Consider the following 12,302-nt stretch of genomic DNA (forward strand, 5'->3'; position numbering starts at 1 on the left):
CCAGGCTACCCAATAGTACTTTTGAGTTTGCAGGTTCTACCACCAACAGCCTCTCGCCTCCCTTCCCTCTCTCTTCTACTACTCCTGGGTTTTCCCCAATGTAAGATGGCAGGGGTGTGAAGAGACTGTTTCTGGATATCAATGCATAAAATCCAGCCAAAGCAGATAGACATCCCCAGAGCCTCAAAGCTAAATGTAAACTGACGGTAACCAATAATAGCCCTTTTTATCCCCTTCAAGATGTGTGAACAGTAAGTTCACCAAGGTTCATGAACCAGGTGCTGCTTGCCAGCACATTCCTTTATATTTATAATCCCCTTCAACATAATTTTTTCATACACGTTTTCTATGAAGAGAAGAGAAAAGCTGTTTATGTACTGAGTTACTAATCCTGGCAGAGTCAGACATGAGGGTGGCGACTTATGGTGGCTGGAGTGGGTGGAGGGCAGATGTGTGAGAACAGATTGTCAAAACACCTACAAGGGGAGCATGAAAGCTTACCTCATATACTTGGCCAGCTGCAGAGCAGGATCGTGCAGAGCACTGCGGGCAACATTTTCCAGGGACTCGGACTACAGTCTCATCCTTAACACCCAGAACAGGAACAATCCATCACAAAGTGATATTAATAAGATCCACAACAGCAGGAAAATTTCATTCATAGCCAACTAAATCATGCGCCCCAAGCATCTATAACAGCACTTGCCTCTCATTTAACATTTCTTAGTCACCTGGGGCTCTAAGAATGAACACTTCCAAGGTCAGGGTGCCCTTAAGAAGTTTGCATATGCCTCAAGTCCTGTCTTATTTTAAAAACAAAGAAAAGCACAAATAACAATAATAATGGTTCTTGGTGTCTTCCAGGCACTGTTCTAAGTGTTTCACATGACCCTATGAGTAGATGCTCTTATCCTTGCTTTACAAGCGAGAATAGTAAAGACCAGAGAGGTGTGTAACTTGCCCAAGGTCACACAACTAACTTGGTAATGGTAACTGGTTGACAGCAGGACTTCCGAGTACCAACCATACCAACATTTAAGAACACTGATACTCCTGCAGAGTCATCCTGAAACTCAGAAGTGAAGGTATCCTTCCTCTAATAAGCTACTTCACTATTATTTTGCATATATATAAATGTGTACATTTATTTACATGAATGGACACATATTTATATGTGCATTGGAGGGATCTTTCACATGAAAAAAAATCACTCATATCTCTAGATATCTGGGAATAAGCCAGTGCAGAGAAATGTGGGTGACAGATTAAATACCCAAAGAAGCCTTTCCCAACTGCCCTGTCCCTACATTCTCACCTCTACCACAACCAGCACTCCCAGAATATCAGACTATTTGTCTCTGCTGCCCTAAGAAGAATTTTCTTTCTTTAATTTTCATTAATGCCAAAGAGTCAGCCTCTTACTTTGACTTATCACTACAGCCTTCTTCAATGTCGGGAAAGGAGACAAATGAAAGGCAGAGGAAAGGGTGAGAACGAACCAACTGTCAATAACTAAGAAGTGGCAGATTTTATATAGAAGATAAATCTAGAACAGTTGTCTTCACTTTCTCTTATGAGGAGTAGAAAACGCAATTTTATTGTCATTGTTACTCTGGTATTCATGCTGCAAGGACAAGAAGGACCAGTCTACTTGGGAGGGGTGGAGTCACAGAACTGTAATTTTTTGTGGAAAACCCCAGTCATACCTCAGCAATTCTTTAATCCCATTTTATATGATGAGTTGGATTCATGTATCACTACCTAACTGGGATTTATTTCAAATGACGGAACCACTAGAATTAAATTGACAACTATTTTCTGTGTTTTAGGTTGTTTTATTTCTTTATTTTTCTATATGCAAAGTATTATGACCACTGATGTTTAATGGAATACGTGGAAATTGAACTTGCACTGCAATCATTTAGCATTTCTTGACTTCAGACAGACCTCTTCAGTTTAATAAGCTTTCAGTGAGAAAATAAACGTTAGCTGATGTTACACCATTCAGCAACTTTATTATAATAAACAAATGAACTAAGCCTTACACAATGTCAGACAAACAGGAAACAAATGTCAAAATCACAAATCTTGAATAGGCATAGAGTTAGCATCAATCCGTCTTAACCAGCATGGAGTAGACTCAAGAACTGTAGCAGAGTCCCCATGAGTATACGCAGGGAGGGAGGTATTACCTGTACGGTGGTTGGTATAGGGCAAATTGTGCTTTCCAAATCTTATTGGCAACATCTAATTATACGTCATATTGACCAAAACAGAATCTTTCTTCAAAAATATAAACTAACAAGAGCAGGAAGGAAAAGCATTAAAGAGAACATTTTCAGGAAACAAGAGAACTACATGATTGAGAGCTGAGATCCATCTGGACTGGTGCATTACAGCCAGGACTGGAGAGGAAGTAAGAAGAAGCTGAGTAGGGAGGTGGAGCAGTGATAGGAAAGGCTTTTTGATGTACACTTTTGTTGCTACCATACACCTGAATTCTATCATTCTGACCGCCATATACAGGCCCTTCTAACCACAGAGTGTAATACGTGGGCCAATAAACAATGGTCCGTGGGCTAAATCCAGCCCACTGCCTGTTTCGGTAAATAAAGCTTTACTGGAACATAGCCATGCCCATTCATTTATATATTGTCTATGGCTGGTTTTGTGCTACGATGGTATAGTTGAGTAGTTGTTCCGACTGTATGGCACACAAGGTTAAAAACATTTGTTATCTGGTTCTTTATGGAAAAAGTTTGCCAACCCTAGGTCTAATATGGTGCCCAGTAAACAGGGGTTTAGTACTAAAATGTATTACTAATGCCACTACAACTTGGGGTAGGACTACTACTAAAGATATATTCAATTATGGTTTCCAGTATTCCTTAAATAAAAATACTTATGATAAAGAAGTTTATAGTGTATTATGGCTGAAAGCTCTTGACAAAATTTCTCCCCAGTACAATACTCTTGAAAATACAGAAAGACATTAAAATCCCACCAACAAAGAGTAAGATGAGCAGTCCACCTCCTGCCATTGCCAGGAGGAAGCCCCACTGACCCCAAGACATTCTATGGCCTGCCATTGCTGTGCAAGCCTAAATAAAAATAAGAACCATCATCTCTTCCCAACTTTCCACCTTCTTAGATCTAACAAAATATGACCTTCTTTTCTCCAATGTGTGGCCACTGCTGTTTGAGGCAAAGAGTTAGCCCTAGCCCTTCACCTCCCTTAATATCTTTCTTTCTGCATCTAGTCAGAGCCCATGATGTCAAACAATAAAACATGAGTGGGAAGTATGTGTGCTGGGGAAGTAGAGGGAGTGATAAAAAGCAGTGAGGAAGGAGAGTGCCCCAGTGTAAAGAATCACAGTCAGAGAGAGACATGGAAAGAGCCTTCAAAGCAGTGCAGGCTGAAGATCTGAGTTTTTTGTTCCATGTATTCAGAACACAAGAGGGTTGGGCAGTGGAGAAAGAAAAAGAAATGATCTTGGTCAATGTAGCTACACTAAGTGAAAACTTGCCAGATCCTTGGATTAGGAGGCGTGCTTATTTCCTAGCATCTGGCTATAAATCCACTTACCCTTGCAGCTTTCAAGCAGTGACTATAGACTGATTTTTCTTGATGAAGGATGAGGAAATAGAAAGAAGGGAACTTGGGAGAAAACTCTGAAGAATGATCAGTAGGAAAGGACAAATATCTTCTACTCATCCTAAGTTCATTGCTGAGGCAGATTAACAGGAGAAAAGCATAAAAATGTATTTAAGTTTTATGTGACACAGGAACCTTCATAAGGAAATAAAGACCCAAAGAAACACTTAACCCTGAGTGTTTTCTTAGAGCAGCTGTGATAAAGAATGGATAGTCATTCCATTGGGCAAAAAGTATGATCTAATGATAACATACTGGGGAAAAATTTGCAAGGCAAAGGAAAGGGTGATTTTTCTCTGTGTCCCTGTGTCTTCAGAGATAAGGGTGTTCCTTTTGTATAGATGTAGGTATAAGGACAGCATCTCTCACATGAGAGTCTTAAAACCCGCTTTAGGGAAAGATCTGAAAATGCTTCCTAGGCTTCGTGACCTGCTTCAGGGTAGAAGGGCAGGGGGAAGGTCAAAGTGATTTTCCTGCTACTCCCATTTACTCAAATTCCTTCTGCCCAAAATATTCAATATGCCAAGATGCTGTATTTGGGATAGCATGTCCAGAAACCCATCAAAGACAAAGAAGTAACATTCTAAAGATTCAGAGAAACAGCAGATTTCTGGAAACTATTTACTACAGGATCTAAAAGAAAATGTTTAAAAGCCATTTTGTAAGTTCAGTAAGATGCAAGAATATGCAGACTTTACCAAACAGAAGCAGGAAGCAATAAAAAGTAAACAGGATAAAAAACTAGATGAACCAATGATAGCAGAAATAAAAAAGAAGACTTAATTAAAGCAAAATTGTCAAATTAAAATCAGTATTAGAGATACTAGATAGGAACTTAAACTCTTGCCATGCAGAGGAAATGCACAGTGAAAAACGATGAGAGAGAACATGATGGATAATGAGAAGGACAGAGAGAGGAGCAATCTAAGAGTCATGGATATTTCTGGAGAAGTGAGAATAACTGGAACAGATATGATTAATCAAAGCCATTACCGAAGAAAACATTTCAAAAACTGGAATACAGTCTAAAAGAGCTCCATAATATTCCAGGCAAAAATATATAAAAAGATAACTCACCTAGAAATATTCTGAAAGATGTTTGAATTAAAAAGTAAAGAAACATCCTATAAGAATGCAACAGAGTAAAATTAGCTGCATATAATAGAATAGAAAGCAGACAAACCTCAGATTTCTCCTCCATGGCACTAAATTCCAAAATTCAGTGGAAAGGAGTCCATAGGGTCAGGATGGGAAGAGATTATAGTCCTTCCAAATTTTAGATCCCTCCAAATTTTCTTTCATGTATGAAAGCAACAAAAAAGTCATACTCAAATACGTAAAGGCTCAGAAGACTTACCAATCATCTATCTTTCTATCTTTTCTCCTTTTTTTTTTTTTTTTTTTTTTTTTGAGACAGGTCTTGCTCTGTCACCTAGGCTGGAGTGCAGTGGCATGATCATGGCTCACTGCAGCCTCAAGCTCCCAGGCTCAAGTTGTCCTCCCACCTCAGCCTCCCGAGTAGCTAGGACTATAGGCATGCATCATCATGCCCAGCTAATTTTTGTATTTTTTGTAGACTCAGTGTGTCACCACATTACCAGGATGGTCTCGAACTCCTGGACTCAAGTGATCCACCCCCGTAGGCCTCCCAAAGTGCTGGGATCACAAGCGTGAACCACCACACTTGGCCCATCTATCTTGAAAAAACATCCAAAGATAAGTTCAAACTACTCAGATTAATTAATATTAGATTTGATAAAAGTATAGTATTAAAATTCTCACAAGAACTCTCATCAGACTGAACAATTTCAGGGAGCCTACAGAAATGTGGAAGGGTTATGGTTATGGCTCTGTTCACAACGCATCTGGACAAAAGTTGAAAGCAGGCAACTTCAGTATGAATTTACATCCTTCGTTAGAAGAATAACCCCTTATGTGAACATAAGGAATTTCTCCTCTTGTCAAGGATTATCACCAACTTTCAAAATGTGATTATAGCTATGCTAACAAACGTAACTACATTTTGTTACCAAAATATTGGAATGAATTTTCCTCCCCTCTCCATCACCAAATCTATCTTGGTCTTTTTGAATGGTGGAAATATGGATGATTGTTTTCCTTTCTGCTTGTCCACCCTTGCCAAACTTTCATTAATGATTACAAAATTCCTTTTGAAATTTAAAAAATAAAAATAAAAACCTTACATTAAAATTCACAACAACCCTTGAAGATAAGTTGCAAATTTTTCCAGAATTCAAGACCTGAAAATACATTTCTACTGATAAACTTGTGTTTTCCTTATATTTAATGATGTAATGTATATAAAATTCTTGGAAGGGCTTGATGTTAGCAAACATCATTATTATGATTATTATTAGGCTAGTGCAAAAGTAACGGGCATTACAAAGACCGCATTACTTTTGCACCAGCTGGCATTATATACAAATGTGTAATTCATTATTCCAGGATTAGTAATGTACTGATTAAAAATACAAGTCACATGTAGTCTTCTGAGATTGCAATGTAGAACTGTTTAGGTTAAAAGTGCTGACACCATGAGCAAGTTACTTACACTCTCTGGACCTCAGTTTTATCAGCTATAGAATAGAAATCATAATAATAGCTCCTGCTTTGTAGTGCTGTTATAAGAATTTAAAAGCTCTTATAATTAATGGCTGATACATAGTAAACACCCGTGATGGTGGTAGTGATGGTGGTGGTGATGGTGGTAGTGATGGTGGTGGTGATGGTGGTGGTGATGGTGGTGGTGATGGTGGTAGTGATGGTGGTGGTGATGGTGGTGGTCATGGTGGTAGTGATGGTGGTGGTCATGGTGGTAGTGATGGTGGTGGTCATGGTGGTAGTGATGGTGGTGGTGATAGTGGTAGTGATGGTGGTGGTGATGGTGGTGGTGATGGTGGTGGTGATGGTGGTAGTGATGGTGGTGGTGATGGTGGTGGTGATGGTGGTGGTGATGGTGGTGGTGATGGTGGTAGTGATGGTGGTGGTGATGGTGGTGGTCATGGTGGTGGTGATGGTGGTGGTCATGGTGGTAGTGATGGTGGTGGTCATGGTGGTAGTGATGGTGGTGGTGATAGTGGTAGTGATGGTGGTGGTGATGGTGGTAGTGATGGTGGTGGTCATGGTGGTGGTCATGGTGGTAGTGATGGTGGTGGTCATGGTGGTAGTGATGGTGGTGGTGATAGTGGTAGTGATGGTGGTGGTGATGGTGGTGGTGATGGTGGTGGTGATGGTGATGGTTGGATGGTGGTAGTGATGGTGGCGGTGATGGTGGTGGTGATGTTGGTAGTGATGGTGGTGGTAATAGTGGTGGTGATGGTGGTGGTGATGGTGATAGTGATGGTGGTGGTGGTAGGTATGGTAGAGGTGAGGTGATATTTTCCACAATAGCACTGATTTGATAGCACCCCTTTGGATCATCAGAACATCCAGTATATTTGTTAACAAACTGTATCATTAGGTATGATAAACATCCAAAATTTAATAGTGACATTAAATCAAGAAAAATGATTCTAAACGATCTGACAGTTGAGATTTTTTGTATGTAATGGCAAAAATACAGACTTGATGATACAACAGTGATTAAAATCAATCTATTTCCAAGTCTTCAGAATTGCTTGCATACTAATTAGCTCTAAAGTATGGTACCAAATTTCATCTTTTTACATTAATTATGTATATTAACACAAACTGTAAGTGAATATTGCATATGAAGCTAGAGTTTATGTTTAATGATTTTTAAGATGAGAAATAGTACTTTCAATTATTCCAGTAGCTGGTCCCCTAATATGCAGTCTGTGGTTACATTTTTTAAGATTTAAAGCAGAAGGTCTCCAATGGACTCTTCTTTCCATTCCTCCTTCCCACCTCCCTTATTGTTATCGTGGCAAACTGCTTAATTATCCTTCGTACCCCAGGGGACTAGGCCCCAAAATGGGCTTAATCAGAATGCCTCAACACTAGAGTGTCCTCCAAATGTAAGAACATTAGAACAAGACACTGTGCAACTCTATCAACAAGCTCATCTGCCATCTTAAAGCAAGGACATGGCTTTGTGATGAATTGGGACATGAGACATGAGCACAGTAGTTGGTGTGGTGTGGATAATACAATCTAGTCTTTCAATTAGATACACTTCTCCTTTATTTGGCATTTAGCATTTCTTGTCTAATTGCCTTTTGTCGCCTTTAAAAATATTGCCCAATTGTCACAATATGCTATGTCATTGATTTTGTTTTATTTGACACAAAGTACTGCTTTGTATCAACTGAATGTTGGTTTCCAGCTTTTCCTTAGATCAAAAAATGAGCTATTTTTTGACTGGAGGCAAACTCCTTTCATGGTTATATATCAACTCCATGGAACATCCATCGGAGCCTCTGGAAGAGTAAAAAACTGTAATATAAAATATCATGTATACCACATTTATTTGCAATTGATTTTCTCTTCTAAATTTGCGTGAAGAGGCTAATGTTTTGAGAATCAGATCAGCTTTAAATGAACAACAAAATCCCACTATCTTAAATGTCCTCAGAGAAAATCCTTTGATAATTTGAATCATTATCCTATAAGAATTAAATTGTGTACATCTGGATAATCATGTTCAAAGATATGCATTATGTCTTTAAAAAGCAGACTATACCTACGCATTGAAAACCAATAACAAATCTAATCACATTATTAAATTTTCCAGATGTTTAGCTTGACATTTTTGGAGCATCTGCCATTAGAGCTGGAGGCTTCCTTGTGTGAACCCTCAAGGCTCAGTTGCATTATATAACAATTAGCCTAAGTGGCTGGTAATTAGACCTATCTGTAGTTTCTAAGGGTAAAAGAAATGTCTCAGAGGTGGTCTCCAAAATTACAAGGAAAACAAAAAGGTCTTTGCTTCTTGTTTCTAGTGCTTCTGAGGCCTGCCTGCCATAATCTCAGAAGAGACTCCAAGTTCTTCAGTAGCCTGTGAAGGCTGCATCCTTAGGTTGTCTTCCTTACCTGGTTACAAAATAGAGGCTGACACTGAGCTGTGAAGCACTGGGCAACCCCATTTCTACACAGACATTTGGCACACCGGCTCAGCTGCCAGTCCTCCCCATCCTGAAACACACGGCCTTCATAGGAACAGGGTTCTGGAAGGTCAAAGAAACAAGGATTACTAGTGGGATGGCATTTGTTGATCCCAGGGCTGACTGCATGGAGGTGCAGCCAGTGCAGTTGCACAGGGCCCACTGGTCAGAAGCCCAGTGCACAGAAGGAAGTCCTGTATTTGGTGTGCAATGCTCAGCAGTCGCTATCTTGAAATCTCTGAATTTGTGTTTTATAGGTGAAGCTTTGAGGCTCAGCTCATGCATGGTCCCACCTGCTGCTGGCTTCCTGGGATGAGTTCTCAGCTACCAGCTCCTCCACTCTGTCCCAATGAATGCTGTCATCCCCAACCCTCTTGGGGGCTGGTGCCAGGAGGTTGCATGCGCCCTATGCACCAAGTCACAGGGTAGAGCCTGGGGTGTCTGTGAGGGCATCCTCTCACCCTTCATTCCCAGGCTCGAGGGAGGAAAACATTAAATAGCAACTAAAAAACTTGACAAATATGACAGGTTGAGAGAAAGAGATCACAGAGGCAAACAAAAAAACAACAACAAAAAAGCTTTTTCCCCTCTTGATTTTTGAACAAGGGACCCTACAGTTTTGCAAATTATGTTGTTGGCCCCAGTTGATCCTCCAATCTTTCCAGGAAAATACTTTCAAATTCTTTCTCATGGAGAGTCAATGAGAAAGCCTCTGAGGACCTAAGAAAGAATCCCACAAACTCAGACAACCTACTCCCCACACCACCCCCAACTCTGTTGTTCCAAGTATTTTCACTTATAGGGTTTGTTATTTAGCCCAAAACGTCTGTCAGTCCTTTTCTGGTAGGTGACATCTGAAATGCATGAGGCAAGCATTTTCCTTTCATCAATTCTTGGGCATATTTTTTCATCCCTGGAATTCTCTAGGGTAAATAAAGCATTACTGGAAATGGAATAACTGGGGATCAGAAAGAAATGAGGTATCTTTTTAACGAGAAAAAGCAAGAATAGAGTGTGCATTCCAGTTGTTGTTAAATAAAAGTATTCTAGCTATTATATGTTGTGAGAGAGCATAATACAGCAATGATAATAATTCCTATTTATTATATAGTATACACTACCTAGTTATAAAAATGGAAAGAATTATAGATCCTCAAAATGTAATAAAAAGAGTATGGGAACAAGTGTGGATTCCAAGGAGAGGGCCTAAAAGTCCGACCCTGGCTTGCAGAACAAAATCTGGGTGTCTTGGTTTCTAGGCGGGCATACTTTCTTCAGTGGGGATGAAATAAAGATAAATAAAAGGCATGCTTCCTGTCGTGTGTATCTTGGAGAAAGATGTTACGTCATCTCAAAGACAAGCCAACAGAATTAGTGTTGACAATACTATACAGAGAACTGATTTATTCCTTTTTCTGTCCACTAAGGAGGCAAAAGGAACCACCTTGGCCTTATGGAATCATATCAAAGGATCTTTTCCCTATTTCCTTGCGTCTAAGAAGCTGTGAATGCAGAGGGATAAATATCAGAAACTCACAGAATCTCAAATTTGGAAGGGCGCTTAAGGATTTGTTCCAATCTCACTCTCTGGGACACTCCACCCTGCCCAGTGCGAGGTTTTGCACTTGGTTCCAACATGGAATGGGGTTAGGAAATCTTTGAGCCACACTGAGCAAAAAAGAGTAGAGTTGGGGTATTGCCATGTGAACCTCCCAAGCAAAGAGGGTCCACTTCTACAAGCTCATACTCACTCCCAGGGCCCACACAAACTGGGCAGCAGCTTCCTTCAGGGATGAATGCCAGCTCCTGGTGTCCACATGACAGCGGTGGGCATGGCTGAGGGGTACATCGGACTTCCCCATGATTGCAAGAGCACACACTACATGGAGAAGAGGCCCATTCCGTCCCATGCTGTGTGTCAGGGAGACAAACAAACAAACAAAAAAAAGTTAGTGCCAAAATACAGGTTTTCATTCAGCCAAACAGAAACAAATCTTCTTTTACACAAACTAAGGATGGAGCTCAGGGAAAGGCAGAAGAAAGCTATGAGCTTGCAAGGTTGAGAGTGGAATTTGCAATGTTCCAAGTCAAAGGCCAGTTTAAACATGGACTTTCTCTTTCTATTACCCTAAGATTTTTTATTTACAAACTTCAGAAAATTTGTAAATACAAAAAGAAAATAAAAATAACCTAGTCTCCTATCATTTAAAACATTCTCCCCAGTTCAAATACACATATATTTACTGTGTTCTTCATAATGACTATATCCTTTTCAGTAGCTCTCTCTGATCCTGTTTCCTTTCTTTGACTTTACTTTTTTGTTTGTTTGTTTGAGACGAAGTCTCGCTCTGTCGCCCAGGTTGGAGTGCAGTGGCCCGATCTCAGCTCACTGCAAGCTCCGCCTCCCGGGTTTACGCCATTCTCCTGCCTCAGCCTCCAGAGTAGCTGGGACTATAGGCGCCCACCACCTAGCCCAGCTAGTTTTTTGTATTTTTTAGTAGAGACGGGGTTTCACCGTGTTAGCCAGGATGGTCTCGATTTCCTGACCTCGTGATCCACCCGTCTCGGCCTCCCAAAGTGCTGGGATTACAGGCTTGAGCCACCACGCCCGGCCTTGACTTTACTTTTTATCTTGATTAGTTCCGCTCCCCCCTTCTCTCTCTCCCTCTCTGTCTCTCTCTGTTCCAGTGATCTCATGGTCCTGAGGAAAGTGCAATAGCCAACAGGGAGCACAAGCAGGCAATAATGTACCCAAGCAGTGAGTTGCACAAACCAAGGATCTACTTGGCCACATGCACGTTCTCAGATCCCAGTTCAGCCCTTCCTGCCTTGGAAACTATAAGTAAGTGACTTCATCTTTTTCAATCTTAGTTTCTTTGTCTATAATAATTAAATGGTATGACAACATTCCCTTCACCAGTGGGCTCTTCCAAGGGTTAAATGAGGTGGCCTGCTAAAGAGCCACCCAGGTGTGCAGTGCACTGGTGCTCAATTCAGAGTAGAACAGTGTTACCCAGGGCTGGGGAGATGTTGGCCAAAGGCTACAAACTTCCAGCTATTAGATGAACAAGTTCTGAGGATCTAAAGTACAGCATGGGAGGTAATGGATGAGTTAATTAATTTGATTGTGGTAATGATTATACGATATATATGCATATCCAACTGTGTTGTACATCTTGACTACATTTGATCTTCATTTGTCAATTAAACATCTTAAAATAAAAAGATGCTCAATGTTCTCCCATTTCTATTGAATGAGTTCCTGACTTTCCTCCCTTCTTCCACACCTTGTGTTGATTGTAAGTATTAGGAACGGACACAGATACAAAGGTCAAGTCCTGTGCCATCCATTTTTACTTCTGCTACAATTATATGTAAATTTCAAATTTAGTACAGCATAGAAATGGGCAAGTCCACAAACTGTGGGCTAATAAAAGACAGGGCAATTGCCCTTTATTCTTGAAAAGGCCTACACATGAAAGCAAAGAAAGAACTTAAAAGAAAATTGATAGGTTTGAATGAGCTAAATTTTTTAAATCTGCCAAAAATACATGATTAAAATA

At 40.3% G+C, this 12,302-nt stretch overlaps 1 protein-coding gene across 1 annotated transcript in view; it reads right to left on the reverse strand.

Annotated features, from left to right (window-relative positions):
• Nucleotides 1-12,302, reverse strand: part of FRAS1 (Fraser extracellular matrix complex subunit 1) — a 464,327-nt gene that overhangs the window by 279,281 nt on the left and 172,744 nt on the right. The window contains exons 5-7 of the mRNA XM_025384816.1: nucleotides 10,491-10,650; nucleotides 8,669-8,802; nucleotides 502-585 (exon numbers count right to left, since the gene is read on the reverse strand). Coding sequence (XP_025240601.1) covers nucleotides 502-585; nucleotides 8,669-8,802; nucleotides 10,491-10,650 — 378 coding nt within the window. The remainder of the gene's footprint in view (nucleotides 1-501; nucleotides 586-8,668; nucleotides 8,803-10,490; nucleotides 10,651-12,302) is intronic.

The sequence above is a fragment of the Theropithecus gelada genome, chromosome 5, assembly GCF_003255815.1.
Source record: "Theropithecus gelada isolate Dixy chromosome 5, Tgel_1.0, whole genome shotgun sequence".
Lineage (NCBI taxonomy): Eukaryota > Metazoa > Chordata > Mammalia > Primates > Cercopithecidae > Theropithecus > Theropithecus gelada.